The sequence below is a fragment of the Balaenoptera musculus genome, chromosome 1, assembly GCF_009873245.2.
Source record: "Balaenoptera musculus isolate JJ_BM4_2016_0621 chromosome 1, mBalMus1.pri.v3, whole genome shotgun sequence".
Lineage (NCBI taxonomy): Eukaryota > Metazoa > Chordata > Mammalia > Artiodactyla > Balaenopteridae > Balaenoptera > Balaenoptera musculus.
This window is the reverse complement of record NC_045785.1, coordinates 106,248,018-106,263,221: the sequence shown is the minus strand read 5'-3', so window position 1 is coordinate 106,263,221 and position 15,204 is coordinate 106,248,018. Positions and strand designations below refer to the sequence as shown.

The 15,204-nt window shown below is 41.0% G+C and overlaps 1 protein-coding gene across 23 annotated transcripts in view; it reads right to left on the bottom strand.

The window, feature by feature from the left end:
- LOC118897873 (phosphodiesterase 4D interacting protein) overlaps positions 1-15,204 on the bottom strand; it is a 218,171-nt gene that overhangs the window by 46,863 nt on the left and 156,104 nt on the right. For 21 of the 23 annotated variants that reach the window (XR_005020563.1, XM_036857374.1, XM_036857557.1 and 18 more), the window contains 3 exons: positions 11,783-11,871; positions 6,597-6,829; positions 3,221-3,656 (listed from right to left, as the gene is read on the bottom strand). Coding sequence is in view for 22 of the 23 variants with exons in the window: in XM_036857374.1 (XP_036713269.1) it covers positions 3,221-3,656; positions 6,597-6,829; positions 11,783-11,871 (758 nt within the window). In the remaining variant the exon portion in view is untranslated. Of the gene's footprint in view, positions 1-3,220; positions 3,657-6,596; positions 6,830-9,887; positions 11,513-11,782; positions 11,872-15,204 lie in introns of those variants that run through there. The other 2 variants (XM_036857528.1, XM_036857517.1) reach the window with 2 other exon arrangements.

Here is a 15,204-nt window from a genome sequence, read left to right as displayed (position 1 = left end):
ACCCAGAGAAAACTGTAATTCAAAAAGACACATGCACCCGAATGTTCATTGCAGCACTATTTACAATAGCCAGGTCATGGAAGCAACCTAAATGCCCATCAACAGACGAATGGATACAGAAGATGTGGTACATATATACAATGGAATATTACTCAGCCATAAAAAGGAACGAAATTGAGTCATTTGTTGAGACGTGGATGGATCTAGAGACTGTCATAGAGAGTGAAGTAAGTCAGAAAAAGAAAAACAAATATCGTATATTAATGCATGTATGTGGAACCTAGAAAAATGGTACAGATGAGCTAGTTTGCAGGGCAGAAGTTGAGACACAGATGTAGAGAATGGACATATGGACACCAAGGGGGGAAAACTGCGGTGGGGGTGGGGATTGTGGTGTGCTGAATTGGGCGATTGGGATTGACATGTATACACTGATGTGTATAAAATTGATGCCTAATAAGAACCTGCAGTATAAAAAAACAAACAAAACAACTAATACTAAACTTTCATTGGGTTATTTGTATGGAAATATGTTAATATAAATGTTTCAGACATTACATGAAATTTCTAAAAATCTTATATTTGTATTTGTATGGAAATATGTATGGAAATATGTTAATATAAATGTTTCAGACATTACATGAAATTTCTAAAAATCTTATATGTTCTGGTATAATGTTATAAGTCATAATCCTAGTTATTACCTTAAAATGTATATCTCAGAAATAACTAATTTTCTTGTCAACTGCATTATTATGAACTTTCATCAAATCTTTAACTGTGGTCATTTTTAAGTCTTTTGTCATTTACAGACAGTTCTGGGTGTACTCTGATGCTTTTGCAAATATGTGCCTATAAAAGGGTTTCATCTTCAAGAAATTCATGGAAAAGACTCTGACAAGTACAGGTTTCTGGTAACTGACTGTACTGCTGAACTGAATGAATAAGCATTTTCAGAACTCTAATGAAAAACTGATGAACTCATAAAATTGCTAACAAAAGATCAAGATGAAAAAAAAAATTAATTACATGGGGCTGAGTGAACTGATGAGGATGAGTATAATTTTTGTGACTTTCTGTCTGAATTAAAAAAAAAAAAATCCCACAAGGACTCGGAGGCAAAGAATATACAAATCAATTTTCACTGCAAAGTAAAGGAGCTGTTACAGTGGAGGATTACTGGACTGAATGTCAATATTATGACATAGTATGAGTGTGTTTCATGTTTGGTAATTGCAATCATTGTTGCTTTTTTTGTGGTCATCCATGTACAATGCTTGGTGTCAGTCTATTTATCTTTTGTAAAAATAAAATACAGTGTGTGTGTGTGAAAAAAAAAAAACATAACTCTCAAAAAAAAAAAAAAAAAAGAAATAGTAGATGAAACTGAGAGTATCTCCATATATATGCAGTGGTCTACTGTGCAAAAAAAAAAAAAGAAGAAAGTAGAACACTCCCTAACATCATACACAAAAATAAACTCAGAATGGACTAAAGACCTAAATGTAAGACCAGACACTATGAAACTCTTAGAGGAAAACATAGGAAGAACACTCTTTGACATACATCACAGAAAGATCTTTTTTGACCCACCTCCTAGAGTAATGGAAATAAAAAAAAAAAAAAACAAATGGGACCTAATGAAACCTAAAAGCTTTTGCACAGCAAAGGAAACCATAAACAAGACGAAAAGACAACCCTCAGAATGGGAGAAAATATTTGCAAACGAATCAACGGACAAAGGATTAATCTCCAAATATATACACAGCTCATGCAGCTCAATATCAAAAAACTAACCACCCAATTCAAAAATGGGCAGAAGACCTAAATAGACATTTCTTCAAAGAAGACATACAGATGGCCAAGAGGCCCATGAAAAGATGCTCAACATCACTAATTATTAGAGAAATGCAAATCAAAAGTACAATGAGGTATCACCTCATACCCGTTAGAATGGGCATCATCAGAAAATCTACAAACAATAAATGCTGGAGAGGGTGTGGAGAAAAGGGAACCCTCTTGCACTGCTGGTGGGAATGTAAATTGATACAGCCACTATGGAGAACAGTATGGAGGTTCCTTAAAAAACTAAAAATAGAACTACCATACGACCCAGCAATCCCACTACTGGGCATATACCCAGAGAAAACCATAATTCAAAAAGAGTCATGTACCACAATGTTCATTGCAGCTCTATTTACAATAGCCAGGACATGGAAGCAACCAAAGTGTCCATCGACAGATGAATGGATAAAGAAGATGTGGTACATATATACAATGGAATATTACTCAGCCATAAAAAGGAATGAAATTGGGTCATTTGTAGAGACATGGATGGACCTAGAGACTGTCATACAGAATGAAGTAAGTCAGAAAAATAAATATCATATATTAACACATATATGTGGAATCTAGAAAAATGGTACAGATGAACCAGTCTGCAAGGCAGAAATAGAGACATAGATGTAGGGAACAAACGTATGGACACCAATGGGGGAAAGAGGGAGGGCAGTGGGATGAACTGGGAGACTGGGATTGACATATATACACTAATATGTATAAAATAGATAACTAATGAGAACCTGCTGTATAGCACAGGGAACTCTACTTCATTTTGCTGTACAGTAGAAACTAACACAACATTGTAAAACAACTATACCCCAATTAAAAAAAAAAAAAGAATCCTCTGTAGTCTCCATTTTACTTAATCCTCAGCTCAGCTGCCTCCCCTTAGAGGATCCTGATAACTCCTTCTGAGGCTCAGGGACAGACACCTGTGATGAGCTGTGACGAAAACGGCAGTGATAAGGAAGAGATGTCATTACACACCACTTGTCTGGCTGCCTTAAAACCCCATGTATCCCTATATTGCATCCTATTGAAATGATCTGGTTTTGTGCCATCTTTTCCCACCATATTGAATACCTGAAGGACAGAGACAAAGCCTTATTGCCTGCTTCCAGTGTCTAGTCTCTTATCTGGAAAATTAGGCACTCAAATATTTATGGAAAATTAATTATTCATGTAATATTTATAAGATAATGTTGTAAAAAACCTTTCTAAAGGTTGATGTGTGAGGAATATTATCACCGCTACTTGTGGTGCAAAGGTGCCCTTCCCTTGGTACCTCCTGACCCACAGGGCAGAACTGTTTAAGGTAGAAACTGACATTTCCAACCCTTCTCCAAGGGTCTTTCATTCCATCTAATCCCACACTTACTTGGTGGGTATCCGCTGTGAAGGCAGTCCCAAGGTCAAGGCTCTGGGGTCTGGGGCAAGGCCTCATGGTCACACTCTCCTCTTCTTGGCATTGGTGCTTTCCAGAAGAGCAAACCAGCTCTGTGTTCATTCTGTCGATCTCCCTGGCCAGGTGCCCAAGGAGCTCAGGATTAAGTTTACTATTCCCTTCCTTGGTGCTCAGCACCAGCTGTTCTTTGAGGAGGTTGATGATACTGTGGGCATTCTTCAGTTTTCCCTGGAGCTTTCTGAATTCAGCCTGAAGGCTATCCTCATTCAGACCCCCTTTGGCAACCACAGTCTCCACCATCACCTCGCTCTTCTCCTTGTCTTCCTCAATCTCCCATCCATCAGACATTGCTTCTCCCATCTGCTCTTTCAGCTCTGCATTCTCAAGGCAAAGGCTCAGCATGGTGTTCCTACAGGAAACATACATAATCAGGGGCCAGGTCTGGTCTTGGCCTCAGTTCCTAATAGCCCCGTTTACACACACCTCAGGCCACCAGAGACTCAGAGACACCCCAGAGCATGAAGTGACCTCAGAGACCTACAACAACTCCCTTATTTTATACACGAGGAAACCAAGGCTCAGAAAGAGCAAGAGATTACCCGCACTCCCATAGCTACTTGGTGGCGGCATCATCACTAAAAATCTAGGACTCAAGACACCCAGTCTAGTTGTCTTTACTCATGCTTGCAGCCTCATGTTCTAATTTTCAGTGGCCTCTGGAATAAACAAGGGTAACTACACTGTTAAGAAAAAAATAAAAAAGATATTGGGACAAATTTATTATTATGGATTCTACAGTTCCATTAATTATCATCAGTCACTTTTCAACTACTGGATGAGAAATTTGGACCTAGGAACACAGAAGAAATAAATAACACTAATCACAACTATAATCAAATGTACTTATGTTAATTATTTGCTTTACGTCTGGCTCCTCTGATAGGAGATCATCTTCATGAGAACAGGGATTCTGTGTGTCCTGTTCACCCTGTATCTCCAGAACCTCCACAGTGCCAGCTGCGCATAAAATATTCATATTTGTTGAGGAAATAAAATGGACTAAATAACTAATTTTCACCAAGACATTCTAGATGCAGCCTTTCCTCCCACCAAATATTTCACTAGGATTGGGTGGAAGCAATAAAAAATATGGCTTTAAAAAGGCAATTTACTTAAAAAGGCAGTTCACTTAACCTCTAACACTGACCTAGTGGAGTTATTGGATGCTTACATGAAATTACATAAGTGGTATGGCTGGCTCAGTGTCTGCAACAGAGAAGTCATTTAATCCTGCTCAAACTAGCTGCAGACCTGAGGAATACTGACAGCAGAATCCTAGGAGGTGCTTGTTTAAAAAGCTTTAGAGCTAAGGCCTACAAATCGATATTTCACTTAAGTTCCACAGGTGATTCTTAAGCACGCTAAATTGAGAACTGCTGACCAGAAGAGGCAAAGGAAGTAATAATTCATAGCCTGAAGGACCAGCAGTTGGCTTTGCCCCTAGACTGGCTTTCTCAGATCCTGAAGTTTTGGAATAGAGCAGAGCTTGTCTAGCGTGAATCAAGGATGAAAATGCTTTAGGACACAGGAATCAGAGAGATCGTCTATGAGAGTTTCAATGGAGAAAAGTGGGACAGGTATTTTACCAAAACTGATGTGTAAAAGGGAAAGACAGGGGCACACGTGTGGTATAAAGAAGAATATTTAATATTATGTCATAACTTTATATTTGCTGTGTTCACAATACAAACTAACAACAGCAATGTTCAACAAAATCTCAAAAGAGGGACTACGAATTACACAGATTCTATCTTCTACAGTATCAGTGGTGCTTCAGGTTGGATGGAGAGTTCAATCAGTTTTAGGTTAGTAACTCCGAGGAAAAAGGAAAATAAATCATGAAGATACTACATTTGGTTGGATTGTATATTCAACTGTAGGATCAAAAGAGATGTATTGTTCTCACCCATGATAGCACAACAAAGTTTACACATAACAAAGTTTAAGTCAAACTTAAGCTTTAACTTAAGTAGAATTTAAGAAAAGAAATATCATGATAATTCAGAGTAAAAGAACCAACACTGGGCTTCCCTGGTGGCGCAGTGGTTAAGAATCCCCCTGCCAATGCAGGGGACACGGGTTCGTGCCCCGGTCCGGGAAGATCCCACATGCCGTGGAGCGGCTAGGCCTGTGAGCCACAACTACTGAGCCTGCGTGTCTGGAGCCTGTGCTCCGCATACGGGAGAGGCCGTGACAGTGAGAGGCCCGCGCACCGCGATGAAGAGTGGCCCCTGCTCGCCGCAACTGGAGAAAGCCCTCGCACAGAAACGAAGACCCAACACAGCCAAAAATAAAAAAAAAAAAAAAAAAAAAAAGAACCAACATTAAGGATGATCACAAGAGTATTTCAAAAATTGTTTGACAAAGTATACAGTATAGAAGAAAAGGTTTATAATTTAATAATTGGGAGCCAGGGGTCTAGCCAGGGACTATTATGCAACCTTGAGCAAGTTACCAGAACTTTTTAGGCCAGAGTTTCCTCGACTATGAAATAAGACATTATGCTGGATGCCAAGGTCCTCTTCTGTACTAATATTATTCTATGATTCAGGGACATTTAAGTGGCACATAATAGGCAGGGAAACAATAGGGCATGAATTAGAAGTTGTACATCCGCACAGCTGTGTTCTAAACAGCAGGCCATTATGATTATGACCCTCAGGGATGAATGACTAAGTGGATTAGCCCTACGTTATCAGCATGTTCCCCAAGCATCTTTTGAAAAAAAGCCATTAAAGACAGAGTGGTCAATCTAGCCAATGCATAAGCTACTTACCACTTTTGCAAAGTAAATAAAACAGCAGAGATTATTAAAATTTCTATTCTGTGATTTAAGGATTTGTGCTGCTGAGAGAGAGCTGAGTGGAGGTGGAAGGGCCTCTGTATAAATCCTCCTCCTCATGGACTATTCTGGTTCTGCATATAGCAGTGAAGCATCTTGGGTAGCAGAAGATTCCTTACATGTCACAGTCAATTCAAAAGAGCAATACAAATCATACAACTAGGAGATTTCCACTCATGACAGTCATATGTATAGCTAATAATGGCCATTATTATACTGAATTAAGACCAGATTTATTTGAATAGTTTGAATGGTAATTATTGAAAATCCCCATTATCCAATATTATTAACTTTTCTAAGAATCTGTAGAACAATTAATGCACGGAGCATGGGATGTGGACCAAGAAGCCCCATGGCAGCACAAATGCCCTGGCAGCAGCAAGGTGAGTCCCTTGGCTATGGTAGCCTCTCCATCAGCGGGCTCCCCTTCTCTGGTGCACATCCTACCTGATGTGGCCCACAGAGGAGAACCCTGCTTCCTCGATTTGAGCCTTCAGCTCCTTCAGTTCCCCCTCAGCTTTCCTCTTCTCCTCTAAGAGCTGGTGAATCTCAGCCCTCAGGCGGAGCAATTCCTCCTGAAGACCCCTGTTACTGTCCCCTCCTGTCGTGGATGGAGGGGCAAGAGATACGTTCTGGGTCTCCACAGCTGCCAGGCTTTTCTCCAAAGCTACCTTGATGCGCTGAAAGAAAATCATGGTTTAAAGAAGTTAGTGCATTGAAGAGGATCTACGAGGAACATCAGAGCACGAAGGCAGCCTTCTAGGGGACCAAAACAGGCAGACCTAAAAGGAGCTCCCCCTCTAGGACTCCTCAGCCACAAGGGCCCTGGAAACTGGCTTGGGTGAGAGAACATACCACACAAGCAGCGAGAACTGTTGCCATGGGCAGAGGTGGGTGAGGAAAAAACCACAAGCACACAACAAATTTAAAACAAAAGCAAACAAACGAGGTTTAAACAGGGCTGGAGAGTGTGGATGCTGTGATTCTTCTCTTTCTGAGGGGACAGAGTTCTCCGGGAGTCTTCTCACCAGTCAGGAAGCTTCATCATCTCAACACTTGAGTCCTTGACTGCAGAGATCATGGCTAAGGTACCAAAGCTCAAAGCCTGAGGCTGTAACTCAGACTCCAGAAAGGATGATTACGAGGAAGGATCTGGGCACTCAGGAATCAGGAGTCATAGTCAGAGAATTAGGGTATAGGCGGAGCTACAGTTAAGACAAAGCAACCTTAATTTCATTGGCAACAGGAGAATCACACTCTACAATTGCTGAGAAGCTAAAGTGAGGCCACCTGCCTAGCAACCAATTTCCCTTGTTGGTTATCACCCTATGCTGATGTTGCCAGCCAAACTCTCTCTACAAATCTAAGCACGTGAGAAGAAAACAAGCAGAAGCAATTCCCCATCACCTTTGTTTTTTGAGGATACTCTTGAAGTTACTCCTTAATGTTTCAACTAAAGCAGATTGTATAGTTTTTCCTCAGATAATACTTTAGGGCCTCCCTGGTGGCACAGTGGTTAAGAATCTGTCTGCCAATGCAGGGGACATGGGTTCAAGCCCTGGTCTGGGAAGATCCCACATGCCACGGAGCAACTAAGTCCGTGTGCCACAACTACTGGGCCTGCGCTCTAGAGCCCGTGAGCCACAACTACTGAGCCCACGAGCCACAACTACTGAAGCCTGCACACCTAGAGCCCACACTCTGCAACAAGAGAAGCCACCGCAATGAGAAGCTTGTGCACAGCAACGAACACCCAATGCAGCCAAAAATAAACAAAATAAAAATAAATAAATAATTTTTTTAAATTAATTTTTTAACTTTTAAACTTTTTTATTGTTTGTCTTGGGCTCCTCTCCAGCTTTTCCCATGCTTTTAAAAGTGTAGAAACCAAAACATGAGTATGATAATCTATTTAGTGTATGACTAATTATTTTAGTATGTGAATTTCTTGCCTGTCTGTCGAATATTAATCTTATATCCCAATGTCATATTGGCTTATTTTTCCTTTCAGTGGCAGCATTTTGGAGTTTTACTTAACTTCAGGTCAATTTTGACCTCCCAATTTTCCAACTCTCCCCACAGCTACTTCTGGGTCATATTGTTTTCTTTTATCTCTATAAATATAATGATTTGTACCTGTCACAAATTCATTCCGGCTATACAGAATCATTTCACAATCATCAAAGTCATCAAAATATTTATGTGTATCTCCATAAATCATGTAGCGGCCACTTGATTAGGGATGATTTGTAGAATTAATTATGTGCTTTATTGCTTCATTTAGGTCAGAAATATTGATATATTGGACAGAACAGGGCTCAGAGGAGCTTAAACGGATCAGTGATTAACAGCTGCTTGGCTTGGCACAAAGCCATTGACTGTTGCTTTGGACCTCGTAACAGCATGATAAAATCTAGGTTTCAGGTATGTCGTGGACTGGATAAAACCACTTTTGAAAGTGTATGACCTCACCCTTCATTTAAATTATGTGACATTACCTTTCTAAATAAACTCTTTGCAACTAACTAAACAATGTCATCTGCTTTGAATATGGACACATTTATTCTTTTCTAAACCTTAAGGGTTACTTCTGCTTAAAAATGTCTAACTTTAATGATACTATCTATTTTTAAAGTGCCTTCTAGATGTATGTTATCTTCTATTGATTTAAATATACCTACTTTCTTTAAAAAGAAAAAATAAGACCCATGGAATGTTAATACCAGAAGGGACTTTAAGGTTCATCTGGTCTGATTTCTTACTTTTAAATGAGAAAAATAGAGGTCTGATTTGTTCCCAGGCTAATTTGCCTTTTCATATTACCACGTCCAAGGGAGTTTACTTTAGCTGCCTTGTCTGTAAAATTTAAATGTAAATGCATGAAAAGTGACTCAGGATCTAACCTTTTTATTTTTTTTCTTTAACATCTATGGAAAGGTAGTATTTCTATTGTTTTTCCTGAAGTAAAACCCCAGGGCTTCCAGTGTATGTGGCGGTAGTATGAATCCTTTAGTTCTATTGTTAATTACGTCTCTTATAGGTAGTTGTTGCTTTTTTTTTTTCACATTTCCTAATTCATCTATTCTATTGCTTCCATGGTATAATTCAACATTTTGTGTGCTGATTTTCATTTGCCCCATGGAGATCAATGTGCAGATCTGATCTCTTATTTGAATAAAGTGGTTTTGTTTTAGCCCTATTCCTTCATACCTCCCACAGTGTAATTCATTTCTCAGACAGCATTAGGGTATTAAAAATGATCTTTTTTCAAGTTCATCACTGACTCTCCTTTGCAGTTTTGATTGTTGATTAACTTTTCTCCATTGCAAAAATTCAAACGAAGAAAGGCAATGATTGATTACTCTAGTTTCTTTCACAGGAACTTCCTAGGTATTTGTTACAGATCTTACATTTGATTGGGAATGGAATTGTGTGAGAGGTATCTGAGGACAATTACCATCATGGCCAGGCCTGGCACTTCCTGAGGAGGGTGAGTCCAAAGATAAAGATGAAGCAATCTGCTTTGGCCAAAAGGTGGTTCTTGCCTTAAAAGGCACACAAAGTTGGATGTGTTTGTTAGGGGAAGTGTGCGTATGCTTGAGGTAGGAAGGGAGCTTGGTGTTGAGAATAAGGTCTACCTCCCAAGGACACAATTAGGAGAAGCTCAGAGCTCAATCTTAAGGGACCAGTTCCCGGGAAACAAGCAAACACATTTTTGAGAATCTGGACACAAAACAGTTATGACAAAACAAGCTTTATTTAATTGGTAGCAGGAGAGTCACACCAACAAACCTCAGAAAAGTTGAAGTAAGTTTACAATGATTTCATACACCTCCTTCCCCAAAACTGAAGATTGATTTTCAAGGAAAGGGGATACAGAGAAAAACAGTGCTTACCCAAGATATTTTTCATCCAACAGGTAAATACTTGTCTAACTTATTAAGTATCTCCTATGCCAGGTGATAGGGAAGACATTGCAAGGGAAGTACAAATGCCCCAATGTAAAGGTTTATTCCAGGCTTGGACTGACCTCAAAATGTGGTCTGATCATTTTCTCCACGCTCGGCTATAGAAAAGAAGGTTGAGGAAGAAGTGACTTTACAAACCAGTTTGCCTATAACTGAGAAGCAGAGTGAAGAACTCGCGCTATCAGGCATAGTTTGGACCACTTCAGTCGGAATCTGGTTCTCTCCATTATCTGTGTCTCCTGTTCACTTATTCTGAAGTTAACCCTGACCCAGAGTAGCAATAACCATCAGTGACCTGCTGACATCCCAATCTAGCTCTGTGTTAGAGTGGATATTTTCTCATCCTGCAGATCCCTCTCTCTCACCCAAGATCCTCAGTGAAATCAGGGAGTGAGAGGTAAGGGATCTGTCCAGAGGGGCAGTGGTGTACATAATTAAAGTTACAAGCACCAGTTAGGAGGACTCAGAAGAAGCTGTCCAAGCAAAAAGAGAAGTGGAGTTCACACAGGAACTCAAGGGAGAAGTTAGGGTCAGGTGTGTCTAGAGCAGCAAAAAGGGAATCTTGGTAGAAGGTAAAGAAACTGTGCTGAGGATGTGAGGTATTCCAGACAACTGCTTGTATCCTCAAGAGTCAAAGACTGTGCCAAATCCTGTGAGATTTGGGGACTGCTCACTTGGGTCTTTCTGTTGGTTTATTAGACGTCTCCTCTTTTTCTTACGCAGGAGATGAAGAGGCAGACCCAGAAAGCCTCATGTCCCCTATAGTTTTCCTAATAGCTCCAAGGAGCCTATCACAGGAAAAGCCCAGCTGCTTCTGCAGAAGGACAGATACCAATGATCTACTTTCCCCTTAAAAACTCAGAGAGTCGCAGGCCTGGTCCATCCAGGACATGTGATTGCTAAATGTCACTGGGCAAGGTGAAGACACATAGGAGTTCCAGTGGGTGCTATGGGATCACTATTGGTGACTTAATCTCTGAGGTCTAGGACATTCTACTCTTGAGCTTGAGAAAATGCTGGTTACACCTTCACTGATGGTCGGTGGGAACAATGTTTTAGCCTTGGGTACCAAGTTCTGAGGTTTGACAGGGGCTTGCTCTTGAAGTGTCATCTGCTGGCCATTGACGTGTCACAACCTGGGTAGATTGTCAGGTTGCCCAGCAAGGTTCTCTTTTATATAGTGAGACTTCACTGAGAATGATCCTTGCTTTGGAAGCATTCCGATCCTCTTGGACTTCCTCAGAAAACTCTCTCCTGAAGCAGGTCCTAGGCCTGCCACCTCCCCAAGCAGCCCTTCGATGACTCCCTGTCTTCTGTGATGTGTTTCAGTTACAAAAGCCCAAGAGGGTAAGTGTTGAGGTCTTGTTGTAAGTAAAAATTCTTCTGAAGCTATAGCTATAGATGGTACATAGGAGCAGAGGAGGGTAGCGGGGGGCAAGGAACAGGAGCACAAGATACAAGGAGTAAAAAGGGTGGATTGGAAAGAAATATGGAGTGAGGATAGGGGTTGGCAAGGTGGCTGGGAGGGCAGGAAGAAGACTGGGAAGTGGTTTATCTAAAAAGATAGCTTCTCACTCCAGGCCCACAAGGGCTGCAGGAGACCACCAGTCCCCAAAGGGCTATGAGCTCTGCACCCTGGGGCCCCAGGACCTGACTTGGACTTACTTGCTGGTGGCTATTGTGTGCAGCCTCCTCCTCGATACTGTCGGTGAACTCCGTGCTCGCATCCTCTGTGTCGTCCCCTGCAGCTGCACCTAGAAGTAGATCCAGAAGAGAAAGGTGACTCCCTTCACATGTGCCTTCCAGACAGCAGCTAAAATTACACTCTTTTTGCCATCCGCCTCTGATTTCTTCCCTTCCCCACACGGATGGCCCCTTAGCCAGCAGGGCTGACAGGGAAAGCAGCACCAAGGTACCAACTCTGTAGAAAAGCTTTTTCACCATATCACTGATACTTTCTTGCTAACACTCAAGCTTAAACCTCAAAACATAAGCTGGCTTGACTGCACAGACCTGTACCTAAGAAGCAGACTGTTAGATAGAGTGGTTACCTACCTCACTTATTTCCAGAAAGCCAGAATTATTCCCCTCCAGCCACTGACTGTCTATGTAATAACTTTCCCTATTGTGACATGGGCCCAATGTGACAACTTTTTCCCACCATCGAGTGCTGAGAGGGTCCCTGATTTCCTTGGGGTTAGGGCAGCCCGGCTCCTCTCACACTTTTCCATTGCTGGGATCAGTCGTGAGTGGGGTGATAATCTCGCTGAGGAACCCTCCTCTAAGGGTCCTGTGTCCTACAGAAGCTCAGGGCTAGTCCAGCCCCGCGGCAGAGAATGGTTCAGCTGTTTCCTAACCCCTTCCTCTAACCTCCCCTCCTCCCACCTCCCTCAAACTCTTGTCCAATGCCAACATCCTGTGCCTGAAGGGTTTCCTGCACTGCTTTGTCCAAATGGAATTTAATCCATTCTTCCATTCCCCAAAGATGAACACAGTCACCCTGGGGTGCAAACATCTATGCCCTGCACTAAGGGACAAGTAGTTGCCGTTCATGGTCCAGGTTAAGGTCTAGGGCAGTGCTGACCAATAGAACTTTCTGCGATTTTATGCCTCTGCTGTTGAATTCAGTAGGCACTAGTCACATGTGGCTACTGAGCACTTGAAATGTGGCTAGCATGATTGAGGAAATGGTTTTTTAATTTAATTTAAATTAATTTAAATTTAATTCAAATAGCCACACATGGCTGGTGGCTACCATATCAGACAGCACAAATCTAGTGCATTTCTTCTTCTCCACATCTGTTAAAATAAGACCATTCATCAAATTTGAGATTGAGACCTGTGGCCCACATTACTGATTTCTTCTGAAAGTGTAGGAATTTATAGTGGTTAATTCATTTGGAAACCAAAGAAAATCTACCGTGACACTCCCCGGGTCTTACAGAACCTGCTCAAGTTAGAGAACTTTGAGATCTAGTTCTGACCCTGGCCTCAGCAACCAACCTGTTAAAACTCCTCTTATGACCGCTGGGAAACCTGGGCCTCAAAGAGATTAGATGGCTTGACCTAGGTTACGTAGCTAGTTCTGGGTAAGAGCTGTGCCGAGATGGCAAGTCTCTGGGCTTTCAGGCAGAGGCAACTCACTGTTCCCTCTGGTGACAAATCAGATCTTTGTCTCTTCCTCCAAGAGCAAAGAACCTGCTCCTGAGCTCAGACATCTGTGAATGAAAGGCTCTGCATGAATAATGAGCATTCACTACCCTCAACAGGTAAGGTGAACAGGGCCATTTCACATTTACGTTCCATCTCTTGGCATCTACAAGTTTATACCAGGGATTTGCAATGGCCCAGGCCAATCTCATTAAAGTCCTAACAGCTTAATCTTTTGACTTATTGCCTGATCTTTACGGTGAATGTTGTGTTAACTTTGGACTAAGGCAGTACCCTATTCAATAAAGCCCTACTCACAAGGAGGCACCTTTACCATTCAGCATCTTTAGAGATCCTTGGCAGACTGTGTACAGTAGGGATTTCCAATACTTACTTTTTCAAACCAGCCCTAGAACCATCTTATTCAGAACACTGGTTGCGTAGAGGTGAACGAACACACTTCCTAAGCTGGGGCTGCTTTGGAAACTCACTGAACCCAGGATGCTAATTCACTTGAGGACATCCCTATCATATTATGCTCATCTTGGAAAAGCTTCCCCTGTACAGCAATAGAGATCAGAACGTTTTCCTTTCCCTGCAAAGAAAATAAATTGTCCCACTCGGTGATAGATTAAGAAAACACACTTTTCACATTGTTTCCCTTCTGAGTGTTGGACTAGAGAATGATCCTGTGGTTGAAGAAAGTTCAGCTCTATGAGGTCAGGATCCTCACCCCCATACCACTCTGGGCCCACATCCCATGATGATTCCTGTATTAAGTTCCAGAAGTAAGGTAAGTGGGGATTAGAAAGGGTGATTGTCACTGGCCTTGAAGGCTTTTGTCTAACCTTTTCTGCCCTCCACTTACCTTTGTCAACCTTTCTGATGCCACATCTCCATTTCTACATAATGTTCTCTCTTTAATTCACTCTGGGGCAGGATACCATGATTTTGACTTCATCAGGAGTTAAGCGGAGACAAAGCCAAAATGCCCATTTCATCCTGATATTCTACTACTAGGGGTTTTGTTTTCCTAATTCATTTTTTCATCTAGCTTAGTCTGCCATACTTCCTTCAGGGCAGCTTTAAGGGTTGCTCAGCCCTTTACCAATTTGAATTAGAATGCTAAAGCCTTTTTTGTGTGTGTTTGTTTGAGGGGTAAAGTTAAAAACAAAATTTATAGAAAACATTGGAATAAGTTATCCCACACAAGGTCCTATCTATAAGTTTATATTAGCCGTTCCTCTTTCTGTTTTTACCCTTTCTGGTTTTTTTAAAATGACAATAAAGGACTTCTCTTTTGTGGAGGATACCCTTTTCTATGCTTTCACAAAGCAACAAAACACTGTCTTCAGAACTAAGTTGGAATAGTACTTTAAATTTCTAATTTAAAGATACTATATATTGATGAAGTGAGTGCTTATGTTTGATAAATAAATAAAATGGTCCGCCACCTTTAGAATTTCTGAAAGCTAAGAATCTGTTCATTCAAATTTAACTTGCGTCTCCAGGTTTTATCTCCAGGATTAAGTTTTACATGTTAGACTGGAAATTTTATTAAAACCTTTTATTTGAGGCTTCGATGGTAGTTTCTCAAGTTGTGGTTCTTCCAAGTTTCTAGGCTCTGAACCACACATAATGGAGGTGGTACCAAAACTTCCCTTTCTTAGATTTAGAAAATTATTTTCTACCAACTACTTGACTCTATAAAGTGTATAGAAATAAACTTCTATAATACTATAAAATCCTTGGGCAAAAATTTAAGTGGTATGTAAAAATAAGGTCTTTTTTTTTCATCATTGAGGTAAAAATTCATACTTCTGTGCTTTTTAAATTGAGGATGGCATAATTATTGAGAACATGGACTCTGGAGCCAGATTGTCTAGGTTAGATTTCTGCTCCCGTCATTAGATACGTGACTTTAGACAAATCACCAC